The 14,908-nt window shown below is 46.7% G+C and overlaps 2 protein-coding genes across 2 annotated transcripts in view; one reads left to right on the top strand and one right to left on the bottom strand.

Moving 5' to 3' along the window:
- The window catches only part of SVOP (SV2 related protein), a 55,375-nt gene extending 48,751 nt beyond the window's left edge, over window positions 1–6,624 (top strand). Inside the window, exons 13-15 of the mRNA XM_031021319.2 lie at window positions 327–408; window positions 3,460–3,549; window positions 4,960–6,624. Coding sequence (XP_030877179.2) covers window positions 327–408; window positions 3,460–3,549; window positions 4,960–5,166 — 379 coding nt within the window. The 3' untranslated portion in view covers window positions 5,167–6,624. The remainder of the gene's footprint in view (window positions 1–326; window positions 409–3,459; window positions 3,550–4,959) is intronic.
- A 556-nt stretch (window positions 6,625–7,180) lies between these two features.
- The window catches only part of DAO (D-amino acid oxidase), a 21,847-nt gene continuing 14,119 nt past the window's right edge, over window positions 7,181–14,908 (bottom strand). The window contains exons 9-11 of the mRNA XM_081801983.1: window positions 14,387–14,504; window positions 13,637–13,735; window positions 7,181–12,410 (exon numbers count right to left, since the gene is read on the bottom strand). Coding sequence (XP_081658109.1) covers window positions 12,279–12,410; window positions 13,637–13,735; window positions 14,387–14,504 — 349 coding nt within the window. The 3' untranslated portion in view covers window positions 7,181–12,278. The remainder of the gene's footprint in view (window positions 12,411–13,636; window positions 13,736–14,386; window positions 14,505–14,908) is intronic.

Genomic DNA, 14,908 nt, shown 5'->3' with positions numbered 1-14,908 from the left:
CTCAGCTGGCTCCTGACTCTACCAGACCTCGTCTGGGTTTTCAATGATTTATATCACTTCTCTCTGACCTTGCCCTCAACCTGGGCACCACAGATGTTTGCAGCTCTTAGCCTGGAACTTTGGAGAATGATAAACTTATAAAGGCAGGCCTTTAGAGAAGGCAACAGGATTGTGTGCCTGTGTGGATATGTTGGGTGGGGGTGGGCTGAGCCAATTTCTAGGGTATAAATTCTGCCTGGGTAGATAGGACTTTGCTGAAACAAGCTGACAGAAAAAAAAAAAAACAACAAAAACCTGCTCATCTTCTTTTTTATTTCTCTCCCTAGAAACATGCTCACTCTGTTACTCTTCATTGCAAGAGCATTTATTTCTGGAGGCTTCCAGGCAGCCTATGTTTACACACCTGAGGTAGGCGGGGGGGCGGTCTGTGAGCAGCGGGGAAAGGGAGGGAGGGAGCTCTGCCTCCAGAAACACCCAGCCTGGGATCCTCAGAATGGGATTTGTCCGTGGGTCTGTCTGAGTAGTGACTGTGAGACTCTTCATTATTGCAGGCTATCTTTCGATCATTTTTTTTCTGCTTATGAAAGCTGATGTTCAATGTAAAAGTTGCAAATGGTATCGAACTGCATAAAACCAAAAATTAAAGGGCCCCATGTTCCCCCTTCCTAGATACCACCTTTTTTTTAATAATTCAGTTTTTTTCTAGGCACATACTAATTTATGTTAGTGCATGTACCAAACTGGGGAAGTGAGCAACTGGGAAGAGTTTTAATAAAGAAACTAATTACAATGGTGTGGGACAAGGCTTAGGGAAACATGAAAGCAATAAAGTGCCCCAGAGCTTGCAATGGGGTGGAGGTGGCTGGGGACGCTGCTGCCACCCGAGGCCAGTGGGGTGAGGAGAGGGGAGTGTTCCAGAGTCTCAGGGGAGAGAATGAGGTGGGGAATTCTGGAGACGAAGATTGAAGACAATGAGCACAGGACATATGGATCTACTTTGTTCTTTTCCATACTTGCTCTACTCTACTGTACTATATAGTATAAAGTATATACTATATATAGTGTATCCTATATATAATATGCTAATATATACTACCTATTATATACTATACCATATAGTATATATATACTATATATATTATATGCTATCCCTTTACTATATAGTATACAACTGTATATTATATACTCTATTTTATTATACTCTATACTATATATACTATGTATATTATATACTATACTTCACTATGCAGTGTATATACTTTATATTGTATACTGTATTATACTATATGGTATATATATATGTATATATATTATATATTTTACTATACTATATAGTATAGTGTGGGCAAATCATAATTTTATAACAATTCTCCTACTAGGACAAATTTGGATTGTTTTCCAAGTTTTCACTATTACAAACGATGCCGAGGTAAACAGCTTTATACAGTCATGTACATGTGTGTGAGTCCCATAGAATAAATGTCAAGATGTGGAATTGCTGAGTTAAAGCCTATAAACATTACAAATATTGAGTGGACTTGAGAGCTCACCCCCTAAAATGTGGCACGAATTTACACTCCACACAACGGCACCCGAGCATGTCCAATTTCCCACACTCAGGGATTATGGGTTATTTATTTTAGACCTATTGTATTTTATTTCATTTTATTTTAGATTGGAGCAAAGGGAGGAGGAGAATATTATGTACCAGATGCTGTGCCAGGGGAAGGAGGGTGTCTAGATTAGCCCTCCTTCCCACAGCACTCCAGAGTCCTCACTCTGAGTCATCATCTTGAACCCAGCTCCCTCCACCCCACCTCAGGCCTAACACCAATCCTGCCTCCTCCAAGAAGCCCTCCCAGATCTTCCCCTCCCCTGACTTCCTTTTGCTGGTCAGTGTCTGTGCCCCTCTTTTAATACAATGTCTACCAATCTGTATTAAATTGTAAACTGTGGAATATCCATTGTGGAATACAATTACAGCAGTTAAAAAGAATGAAATAGATGTCTATATATCCATAGGATTTTAAGACATAGTGCTGAATGGATAAAGCAAGTTTCAGACTGGTCAGTATGATATGACACCATTTATATTTTTAAAACAATGCTATATATTTTGTTTACACATATTTTTAACGCCTCTGGGTGGATACATTCCAAACTTCGTAACAGTGGGGACCTCTGGGGAATATTTCCTGGGAGAGGTTGTGGATCAAAGGGAGTTCAGGTATTTTAATTTCTGATAAGGAGAATATATTTATATATTGCTTGTGTCATTGGGTGAATTAAAATATATGTAAATGCATATGGTATGCACTCAAAGTATATGTTGAGTGAATACATAAATGAATGAATGCAGATGTATATACAGTCATAGAAAGATCTGGAAGGATATACATGGAAATGTGACAATGGTTATCTCTGAGTGTTAGGATCAGGCATGAGCTTTGCTTTTCCCTGTATGTTCTTTATTCTTCTCGAGCTTCTGCGCTGAGCATTGTAGTTGTTAGTGGTGTGTTAACTGCTATACAAATAACTCCCCAAATGGAATGTATCGACACAACAGAAGTTTCTCACTAATGAAACAGTCCAAATGGGTGTGCTTTCACTTCTACAGTGATTCGGGGACCCAAGCTCCTTGCATCTTGCAAATTCCTCATCCAGTAATTGTTAACCAAGGGTGATTTTGCCAGCACCGCTCCCCCCCCCCCCCCCCGCCGCCGCCCCGGGGACATTTTCAATGCCTGTGGATATTTTGGGTTGTCACAACTCAGGGAGAGCAGTGCAGAAGGTGCTGCTGAACATCCTACAATGCACAGGACAGCCCCCCACCACGAGGAAGGACCCATCCCCAAATGTCCATAGTGCCAAGGTTGAGAAATCCTGCCCCAGGGCCTTGGAGTCCTCGGAGTCCTCCTTCCAGCCAGTGGACTGGGGAAGGGAGTGGAGAAGACATGCCTACTTCTTAATTGCCTTGGCCTGGAAGATGCACATGACTTCTCGCTTTGCCCTAGGGAGAGCTAGGCACGGGAGCCACTCCTGGGTACCAACTGAGAAACCGTGTAAACATTTCCACCTCTGTCTTTATGAAATGCTTTGAAGAGCTATGACCAGTGCTTCAAGTGAATGAGTGAAAAGTGGCAGGTGGAACAGGGTCTGGATCCTAAATGTGTACCAGTTCCTGGTGGAGTATTTGGGGGACCACCCCGGGCAGGGAAGACCCCCTTACTGGGTTCCCACCCACAGCTTGGCCTCTTGCCTTCTTTCTCAGTTGAACTTCCTACCCCCTCTGAGATGAGACTCCTCACCTGGTCTCCCACCCCTTGATGTGGTCACCAACAGCTGAGTGACTCACGCTAACTTCAGACCTGCCCGTGGGGGTCAGTCCCATCACTCCTGAGCTAGAGAAGAGGGAGGATCCTGCATTTCCTCAAGCCCACATTGATGGCTGTGTTTCAGGTCTACCCCACAGCAACTCGAGCCCTGGGCCTGGGCACCTGCAGCGGCATGGCAAGAGTGGGTGCTCTCATTACCCCGTTCATTGCTCAGGTGGGTATCGCCCCCAAATACGGAGGGGGTGGGCATGACAAAAGCCAAAGCATGGCGAGCAGCTACTCCATGTTGAGCCTTCTGCAGAGCCCTCGGTGGTGTGCATTATCTTATTTTACCCTAACAACCCATCCTATGAAAGGAGTCGTATTGCTTGCAAATGAGAAAACAGGCTCAGAAAGGTAAAGGGACTTGTCCAAGGTCACACAGCTGGGAAGCAGAGAAGCTAGGACTCAAACCCGAGTCTTTCTTATGCAGAAGACCCTGGGGGTGCCATACGATTTGGCCAAAAACTAATTGGATGAAAACAAGTAAGTTGAGAACAAACTGTTGAAAGCAACACGATTTAGTGGGAAACAGATGTCTCGGGCCCTGGTTTCTGAGTTGGATGATTAGGTGTATTTGCAGAATTTTGCAGCCTCTTATGGGTCTTAGAGCATTTCTATCCATTTCCAGCGATCTTATTTTGAAGTCGTTTTGCTTCTTTGATATCCAATTCTTTTTTTTTTCTGTCTTTATCCCCCCCTTTTTTTTACCAAGGTAAAAGTCACGTAACATAACATTAACCACGTTAAAGTGAACAATTCAGTGGCATTTAGCACATTCACAGCGTTGTGCCAACGCCAACGCTGTCTAGTTCCCAAACGTTTTCATCAAATAAAACTCCATGTCCATTAGGCAGCCACTCCCCATTTCTCCTCTCCCCCCCCTTGCCCGCCACCAATGTGCATTTTTTTTTTAAAGTAAGTTCTACACCCAACGTGGGGCTCCAACTCACAACCCTGAGATCAAGAGTCCCATGCTCTACCGACTGAGCCAGGCGGGCGCCCCCTGTGCAACCTGTCTGTATGAGTTTACAAATTCTGGATATTTCACATAAACAGAATCCTGCCCCATGTTTCAGCCAAGCATCTCTGTTCTGGGCTGTTCTGTTTGGCCATTGTATGTCACCGCTACCTCCTGTGGAGGGCTGGCCATGTGCCCGCATGGTGCCAAGTCCTCTTGAGGATCCTGTCCTTGGGAGGCAGATGATGCCCCTACCTATTTGGCAGATGAGAAAATGGGGTTTAGCTCTGCTGTTAAGCGAGAAAGTCAGCAGAGGTACTGCTCTGAGAGAGAGTGTAGTTCCAAGGAATACAGACACTTGACCCTAATGGGGTCTGAGCTCAAACCCCAGCCCCATCCTTAGTATCTGTGTGAGCTGGAGTATGCTACTTAACCCTCTCTGAGGCTCAGTTTTTCCCTCTTTAAAATGGGGACAATTCCCTTGCTCTTAGTCGTGGGGACTGAATGGGATAATCCCACAGAGGGCTTCCAAGAGGGCCTGGTTTTAGCAATACTTCCTGAATGGTCGGTGGTGCCCGTGTTTCAGAAGAGACGCGCTCACGGCCCCGTGTCTCCCTCCCCCAGGTCATGCTGGAATCTTCCGTGTACCTGACGCTGGCCGTGTACAGCGGCTGCTGCCTCCTGGCTGCCCTGGCCTCCTGCTTCTTGCCCATCGAGACCAAAGGCCGCGGACTACAGGAGTCCAGCCACCGGGAGTGGGGCCAGGAGATGGTCGGCCGAGGGACGCATGGCGCAGGCGTCACCAGGTCGAACTCTGGCTCTCAGGAGTAGGGACCGATGCGGGGCTGAGCTGGCCTTTGAGGCTGTCGAACGCGGGGAGCTAGTGGAGCCCGGCTGGGGCACCGACCGTCACTGCCGACGTCAAGAACTCACCCAGAAGGACAACCTGGACCAACAGGGTTTTGTGTCTTGACTCCGTTTGCTCATATTCATCGAGATCCACCTGGGGGTGGGGAGGCATTTGCTCGGGGGGTCCTCTGGATGTGTGGGGGAGGCTTGTTAATAACCTGTGGACCTGCATGGGAAAACTGCCACATTGGGAGTGGCCAGTGTCACTGGTAGCCAACCAGACGCCACCCAGAGTCAGCCAGTCACACCCTTGGTGAACAACCACCTACACATCTCTGTAGATACAGTCCAGGCCCATAGCCCGGTGTAGACCGGCTACCCAGGGACTCAACACCTGCCGTCCACCAACAGGACCTGTTTCAGAGATTTCTCCTCCACCCCTGGCCCCAGGTTTTCTTCTTTGAAATTGCAGGTGACCCGGCTGTGGCCTGAACAGCTTGTTCCTGGGTCTGAGAGATGCTCTCTCAGAAGGGGCCCCTTGGTCTGCCTCCCCAGGGCCGGACTAGTAGAGACTCTGGCAGATGGACATGCATTTGAACTTGAGCCATGTGTCCCCTCCTGGTCCCCTCTGGAGTCGCTCTCTCTGGCTCCAGCGGATTCACGTGTCCGTGGGGACAGTTGGACTTCTACCAGATGACCACCTCAGAAAGCTGTCGTCCTCCCTCTCCCCCAGGAATTGGGGACAGAGGCCAGAGGAGGTGAGGATAAAGCCCAAAGCCAAAGTAGGGGGGCTTCCCCTTCAGAAGCAATGAAGGCTGCACCAGGGGCTTCTTTTCTGACCCCCTTGTCGGTCAGGTTGGTTGGTGACTCTTAAAGAAAGAAAAACAGTTAACTCAGGTTTCAGTGCTCTGGGTGTTGAGGGTGGGTAACTGTCTACGTGGGCAGAGAAACTGAAAAGATGCTGCACCAACCACCCACTCCCATCAGGGTCAGGGAACCAGGAATCCTTCCCCCCTTGGTTTCTTGCTTACCCCTGCTGTCAAGGGCTGGCTTGGTGTTTACATAGAGGCAGCTCCTGGGGTTCCAGCAATAGTTCTCTGCCACTGTTGGGGAGGAACGGGAGGGCCCAGATGTGTGACGTGTGTACATTTGCAAAGGGAGAGAGGGCAGTCTGTTAGGTTTGGGGTTGGCCTCGATTGGAAGGGCTGATGCCATTGTCTCAGCCGACAACATCCACCTCCAGGACTTGGTTTCCATGAGCCCTTTCCCCATCATGAAGGCAGGGAACCTAGCGGAGGAGAGGGGAGGCTGCTGGATCCCATCAAAGGCCAGAGAAGACTGACCTTCTGCGTGGAGATGCCTGCTTGAAGTAAACATTTTGAGGAAGCCAAATGTGTACGTTCATCTCTTATTAAAACATGTTGGTGGTGGACATTGTAAGGATTGAAGTCTTTCCATGTGTCATGATGTCCCAGTGACAGTTCAACTTAAGAATCTTGCCAACTTCGTCCATCCAGGGTAATCTCGATGCTTTAATGTGATACTCTCTCCAATAAGGTGGACAGGTTGCACCATTGGCTGCCAATGTCATGACTTTGAGTCTGTCAGAGACAACACTTTCTTCCAATGGCGTGGAGGCCACAGTGGATGACTACTGTAGGCTCAGGTCCTGGGCTAATGTCAAACAGTCCCATGTTCCTGAAATACAGACTGTAGTCCCCTCAGCCCAGGCAGCCAGAGAGGAAGCAGCTTGGCAGATCTACCTCTCCCCGACACCCACATTTCCTTGAGCCATGGGTGGCTATGGTTCTAATTCTTTCTGGTCTGCTGAGCTCTTCTGGGTCACACAGAACCTTAGCTTGTCTTTCTTTCTTTTTTCTTTCTTTCTTTCTTTCTTTCTTTCTTTCTTTCTTTCTTTCTTTCTTTCTTTCTTCTTTCCTTCCTTCCTTCCTTCTTTTCCCTTCCCTTGCCTTTCCTTTTCTTTCCTTCCCTTTCCTTTCCTTTCCTTTCCTTCCCTTCCCTTTCCTTTCCTTTCCTTTCCTCTTTCCTTTCCTTTCCTTTTCTTTCTTTTCTTTTCCTTTAGCCTTACAGCTAGTCAGACACTGCCAGACTAGTATGTCCACTCCCTTCACCCTCAAATAACCTGGAAAAACTGGGGGCTGGGGTGGGATAGTAATGCTTGGTGGGAAGGAATGTTTTCCAGACCCTGGGGTAAAGAGGCTTACAGTTGAGGGCTTTCTCTTCTTGAGAAAATGAAAGTTTAAAAGTCTTTTCCTTCTAAATTGCCTACCCTTAGAAAAAAAACCAGTATTATTGAATGATGCAAGAGCTGCCACCAAAGCTGTCCAAGCTCTGGAATATACAGGGCCTTTAGCAGAAGACATTTATATCTAATTTCGAACTTTCCAAAAGCTCCTGTTTCCATTAATGGAAATGTCATCCGTTTCTCTCAGTGTTAGGAAAGATGTCAGAAAATGGTAAAAGACAGTCAACGTAGCTAAGGCTATGTGGTTTCTTTCTTTCCCTTATTCCGAGTATTCTTAGAATACAGAAGTGAGATGTGTTGGCAATAACGTAAAAGTATCTTAGGGATGGACTTTGAAATGAATATGGATATTCATTATTTTGGGCAAATGTTAAGTAACAGAGAGTCTTGAAGGGTGAGATCAAGAGTCTCCCTTGGTTACTACTAGTAAACTAGTCTAGGATAGCAGTGAGCTGCAAGCAACAGTAAAACCAGTCAATAATGGCTTACCCATTTGAACATTAATTCCTCATTTAACAACAAGCCCAGGATCAGGCCGTTCTAAGGAAGGCTCAGCAGCTCAACAATGTCATCAAAAACCCAGTTTCTTTTTGTTTTTCTTCTCCACTTTCCTCTGCATGTTGGCCATTTAACCCTATGCATGAAACCTCATGACCCCAAGATGGCTACCAAGGTACTGGATATCAGATTTTTCCAAAGGAGGTAGAATGGGGAAGGAACAGTCACAAAAAGTTTCCTTGCTAAAAGATCTGAATCTAAAAGCATGAGTCTTCCCCCAGAGCTGGAGAAGGAAGGGCCTCATTCCCACAGGATCAAGGGATGCCCACAGCTTCTTGAACACAAAATTGGGATTCTGTTAGCATGAAGAAAGAAGAATGGTGATGGGGGATGGTCAAGAGGAGCCCTGCCACAGAGCTCTCATCAAGGCTGTTTTAATTACAAGGAACAGAAATTAGACTCGGGTTAATTCAAATGAAGAAGTACCACTTTATTATAAGGCTGGGATCGGTAGTTAATTTCCTCCAGGGGACAGCCAGGGAGCATAAGTGAGTGGAACAGAGGTGTAAGGAACAACAGGAAGAGGGAAGAATTGTGGTAGAGTGAGAAGCATAGACCTCTCCAAAGGGGGCAGCTATTGCTCAACCCTACCTGATTTTGTTGCATGGTGGGAGCTCTCAATTTTCAAGATGGGAATCTGGCTTGTTACATGAACTTTCCAAATTTTAGTATGTTGGATCAAAAACTTTTAAGTGATGTGTGAGCCCATACAATCCAACTGCAGGCCAGGTTTCACTGATGGGCTGCCAGTTGGCACCTCTGAGAGATTAGAAAAATCTCAGAAATAAAGTGCAGCCTGGCTTCACAAACAGAACCAGACCCAAGGAACCACCGGAGCCCAAGGCAGCCCCCTCTCAGGAGCTGTGGCCTGTTTCCACCCTTCTCTATAGACTGGCTTCTTTCTGCCTCCTTGTGGCTGCTGCATATGCCTAATCAAGCATATGGTTTCCGTTCACCCTGACTCAGCTCTGCAAACATATCTGACTCAGCTGTTCAGTGCACCACTTCCAAATTTGCAAGAGAGGAAGCTGATGGGACCAGATGAATGTTGGTTCCAGTCCTGGTCCAATTAAGTTGGGTCAGAGAGGTGGCTTTGGCCTGCCCTTTCTGGAACCCACAGCAACATGTATATCAACTCTTGAGTCTGTTCATTATAACTCTATTATGGAGCACGTCATGGCATGTGGTCAGTGTGCATGGAGTATCTACCATGTATCTATCAGGCATGATACTCAATACTGAGGATCCAAAAAAAAGAATAAGACATGGTCCTTATCTTCATGCACTCACGATGTAGTGGGGGGAACAGGCCTAAACAGATCACTGTGATACAGTGTGATGTGAGCCCTATTGGAGGGATGCAGAGTGTTGTGGGAGGCATACAGAATGCCAATCCAGAAGCCCCTTCTCACTCTTCAAAGATTCAGTGGTTTCAGTCAGACTTTAGTCACTTTGCCATATTCTGCTTCTTTGACAGTTAAACATACAGACATGTCACAGATAAGCATTCATAATTAATCAAGAATACTCAATGATGAACCACTTCAAATCCTCCTACCCCCACCATGCCAGAGAACAGAACACTTTCTAAATTCATCAGTAAGAAAACAATTCCACTCACAATACCATCAGAAAGAGTAAAACACTTAAGAATAAATTTAACAAGGGGCGCCTGGGTGGCTCAGATGGTTAAGCATCTGCCTTCGGCTCAGGTCATGATCCCAGGGTCCTGGAATCGAGTCCCGCATCGGGCTCCCTGCTGGGCGGGGAGCCTGCTTCTCCCTCTGCCTCTGCCTCTCTCTCTCTCTCTCTCTCTGACTCTCATGAATAAATAAATAAAACATTTTAAAAAAAAGAATAAATTTAACAAAAGGAGGGCAAGCCTTTTACAAACTGTGAAACATAGCTTAAAGAAATTGAAGACCTAAATAAATGGAGAAATAGTCCATGTTCATGGATCAGAAGACTTAAAATTGTTAAGGTGTCAATCAATACCCCCCCAAATTGATCTATAATTCATATGGAGCTACACAGGACCCAGAAGAGTTAAAAAAAAAAAAAGTCCACTTGTAAAAGAAGAATAAACGTGGAAGACTCACACTTCCTAATTGTAAAACTTTTTACAAAGCTACAGTAATCCAGATAGTGTGGTACTAGCATAAGGATAGACATAGGTCAATGGAATAGAATTGAAATTCCAAAAAATACACCCATATATTTATGGTCAATTGATTTTTGACAAAAGTGCCAAGACAATTCAATGAGGAAAGATAATACTATCTAAATTCATCAAGCTGCCAAGAATTCGTTGAAAAATTGGTTACAGATCATCTTCAGGGAGGGAGCAGGAATGTTAGGTGAAGGGAAAGTGAAGAAATCAAGCATTGCTAAACCTCCTCCAGTGCCGTGTGGGTTGTGGAATTTTCCCCGTGCTCCTTCTACTCTGAATTTTAGGCAGAATTGAGAGGAAACCACATTGCAAAGAGGTTCTTCCCATTTACAAAAAGAACAGGAAGGGTGTGAATGTGGACTTCCTGGCCCCGTATATTTTTCTGAGTTCATTGTGTTCTAAGTTCTATCGGGTTCCTGCTGACAACCTAACCTTAACAGGTAGGGGTCGCTCTCCCTGGGGAATTTTAGGTTGGGTAAAGTCATCACTTTGGTCAGAAACTGAATGCTGTGTTCCACTCCAGGCACAGGGAGATACCCCCACCCAATCTCGTGCGAGTCCCTAGTCTTGACCCAATGAGGCTATGAGGAGGAGAGAGCTAGTTCCTTCTAAAGTGTCTGCAGAGATAGTTGAGGAAGATGCTCAACAGCTTTCTCCATAGCTGAATTCCCAACCCACCCCACCCCACCCCCAGCCTGGGATTCGATGTTGTGCACTGGTTGAAAGTGAGGTGCTGGAATCACCCAATGCCTGGCCCTGGATCTCCTTTCTACCCCCTCCCAGCTGTTGACTAGAACTCCCTCCCTGTACCTTGCTCACCTATGAAATGGGAATAAGATCTACTTCGTGGGTGCAGGTGTGTGTGATTACACATTACATGAGTAATGCATGCAAGAGTTGAGCACCGATGCCCAGTTAGAATGCAATGAATTTTAGGTATAATAATAATAATTAATAATTTATTCTTATTCTTATGATTAGGATAGGAACTCTAACTTAGATCTTGGCTCCCTCACTCTACTTAGCTCAGTGTCAGCCAAAATCATGGCAGATGCTTCATGAAGACCCCACCAGGTGCCACAGAATGGGAAGGAGCAGAGAGTGATGGCGTGGATGTAGATGGCATGGCGTGGGCCGGTCAAGACCTCGTCACAGCACTTAGGGTGCCACGGGTCCCAGATGCATGAAGGCTTCCTCCAGGCTCTGGTCTTTCTCAAAAACCCAGACAGATGCAAAATCCACCTCAGAGCCTGATGCAGATAATTAGGGATAAAGATGCTAAGGTGCCCTCTAGGTTCATTTAAGGCTTTCAAAAACATCTAGAAGTCCATTTCATCTCAGAGGGTACCAGCCAGAAAAGAAGAGAGACATTAAGTTTGCCCCAACAAGGATTATGCTTGGTGAGTTCAGTTCTCTATGAAGGGGTTCCTTGTGGGATGATTCCTCTGGCGACCCCTCCTCAGAGGTTACCTGGTGCTCATGGGGCCATTTAGCAGGTTGCTGATGCTGTTGGGAATCCTGGATGTGGAACGGGTATCATGTTGTTAGTTCAATGCCTTACCTGTTCGGCCTCCCCACAGTCCAGCTCTGCATGTGACTTCCTGCAACAAGATCTATCACAGCCTTCCCTCAAGTGTACTCTGTGGCGTCAGTGCTCTGGGCAAAAAGGTTTCCATAGCCAAATAAGTTTAGGACTGGATGAGAGAACATCAAATAGATGTCTTTGCTGCAGGACTTTTCAGAACCTTTAATATGTTAATGTAATTTGTCCTCAAGTTACCTAACCTCAATTATCCTCAATTTTCTGCTTGCCCCTTTGATTTTCTGAGCTTTCCTTTCTTCTGAGGACTTAAAATAAGTCAGCCCCCAGCTGTTCTTCATTCTGTCAGGCCCAGAGTGGGTAAAGAGACCCCAGTGATCAAAGGGAGCCCCAGGTAGGGCCAGACTTGCCTCCAGGAATGGACCTTATGGATTCCCTCTCATCTTGTGCTTCTTGCAGAAAAGAGCCAGGGTGGAAGTGGAGAGTGAGTGACAGCTTAGAGGGGGGTGCATTGATTGGTTGGCTGAGGGGAGCAGGGAGTCCTTGGGGAGGTGGTGTTTTCAGAGGTGGGGTGGCGGCATCCTGAGCAACTCCCTTTCTTCTAGGATTTTCCCCAAGAGCTTGGCTGCCTCCAAGGCACAGCCCCAGTGGATGGTGAGCCCGTAGCCTCCATGGCCATAGTTGTGGATGACCTGGGAGAGGCAAGAGAGAAGGTAGCCAGGAGTGCCCTGGAAGAATCAGGAGCTCCCTGAAAAGTTCTGGGCAAAGCCAGAGGGAACCAGAGGGCCTCTCAGCTCCCTGGCAGGATGGTGGAGTCCCAGGAACACCAGTAAGGTGATTGTTTGGGGAGCTGGAGGTCAACACCCTAGACTCTCTTTTGCTTAGGAAATGGACCTGCTTTCTGCACTCAGCACAGAAAAAGTAGAATCATCTAGAACTTGAGGCCAGGGATTCCCCTCCCCCAATCAAATCGTTTGAAGTTCCCTAAATCACCTTTCTTGTTCCCATCCTGCTCCAGAATGCCAAACCTCTTGTGTTAATAGAGAGACTCTTCTACCCACCTCGGGAGGAAAGAAAAGCCAGGGCACCGTATGGGGGGACTCTGGTTAGCATGCTAATTTGTCCTAGGGACAGAGGCAAGACCCCTGGGGCCTTTTTTAAAGCTAAAACCATCAGCAGGGAGTTTGACTCCATATGTGACTCTTTCCTCTGTATGTGTGTACACGTGCATGCAAGCACATATACACATACATCCCCTATACACAAAACTGTCCTACACACACACACACACACACACACACACACACACCCCACATGCCCGGCATAAGGGAGGAAGGATGACCTACATGAGGAGGATGGCTTTCCTGTGGGGACTCTACCACCTAGTCAGGTCAGTTCCTTCAGCCAGGACATCTTCCACCGTCTCAAGAAGCCCCGCTCCTACCCCAGAAGAGGGAACATGAAAGAGGGACCCCAGAGAACTGATGGAACGGCCACAGAATAGACATCTGCAAATTCAAACCACATCCCAGCCATGTTCCTCACCAGTTGCCTGACTGAGGCAAATGATTTCATGTCTTAGATCCCCAGGATCCTCATCTGAAGCATGGGGGAAGCAGAACCTATCACAAAGAGCTGGAGGGGAGATTCAGGGAGGTCTTTCATGTCTCAGTAACCTGTTTTCCTTCTGCCCGACCACAGGCTTTGACAAACTGAGGGGCACCGCCCTCTCCGTAACCTTGAGCAGGTCCTTTACAACATCCCTGAGCCTCAGTTTCTTTACAGGGGAAGGGATGTTAGCCAGCGTTGTCCTGGCCTGCCAGTCGGCTGTGTGAAGCCAGATGTCAGGCAAGACTGGAAATGCCAGAGCCTATTAGGGGTAGGGGGGGACTTTGCGTTCCTTGCCAGGAGAGCATACCTCTGTGTTTAAAGATCCAAAGCGAAGCTGTTCTCTTTCTAGCCGAATCTGGGGGCGTACTGGCCGGAGGCCAGTCAATTCAGCAATAATTTTTGCATCCTGGAAAAAAAGAGTGCTAATAATTCATCTCCAGATTTTTTTTTTTTGCAGCTGCCATTTTTAGGTGACAGAGTTAGCTTTGGAGTCTCATTATCACCACCAACACCATCACTTTCATTAACCACCACTATCATCACTACCTTTATCAGCTGCCAACATCATTATTGTCATTCTTACCACATCACTACCAGTTCTATCGATGACCCCATTTCCATCAACCACCACTACCAGCCACCACCATGACGTCCACAGTCATGCCTCCTCACCCTCATTATCACCATCCTGAGCATATTCATCACCATCAACATCACCACTGTCATCGCCACCAACAGGCAAATGAAAAAACAAACAAACAAAGGAGAAACACTGAGATTTCTACGACAAATGTGTCTGCTCCTTGTGCAGACAGACTAAGGTGTTTTTAGGGTTGGCATCTCAAAAGACAGCAACTCTTAGCCATGGACAGATAGGTGTCACCCGCTCACAGTAGGACTTCCTCATGCGTTATCAAATTCTGGTGTATTTCACAGTCCCTTGCTGGAATAAATTCACCCAATTATCCCAGTGGCAGTGTCTTCCCATCCTCAAGGGGCCTCATGATCAAGCTGCCAAGACCCTGGTCTAGGGTACCAATACTCCTCCCCACCTTACCTTCAGGGTGGGCTCCAGTCTGCAGCAGCCTTCCCAGATGGTGTTGTGGTCCTGGATGTTGTTTACCTCACTCCAGTTCCCCAGCTGAAAGATGCCTCCCAGAGTCACTGCCTGGATCCTAGGTAAAAGTGAGGAGAGTCAATGACAAAGGGAAATGAAGCCTTTGAGACAAATGGGAGCCATCGCCATGCTCACCCTTCCAACCGTCTCTACCTAAATCCCCATAACCGTTCACATGGTCCTCCTTGCTAACACCACCATCAACACCATCGCAATTGCCACTGTCATTACCACCCACCACCATCTCCACTGTCACTATTAATGTCACTGTCGACATCGTCATCTCTTCCAGTGCACAGCATGGTGACTGTAGTTAGCAATACTGTATTGTATACTTGAAAATCGCTAAGAGAGTAAATCTTAAATGTTCTCACTACACACAGGGAAATCGTAATTATGTGACATGATGGATGTGTTAGCTAACCTTATTGTGGTGATCATATCGCGATATATGTATATATC

Source organism: Leptonychotes weddellii, chromosome 13 (genome assembly GCF_054177405.1).
Source record: "Leptonychotes weddellii isolate Sample4059 chromosome 13, ASM5417740v2, whole genome shotgun sequence".
Classification (NCBI taxonomy): domain Eukaryota; kingdom Metazoa; phylum Chordata; class Mammalia; order Carnivora; family Phocidae; genus Leptonychotes; species Leptonychotes weddellii.
This window is presented reverse-complemented; position numbering and strand designations above follow the sequence as displayed.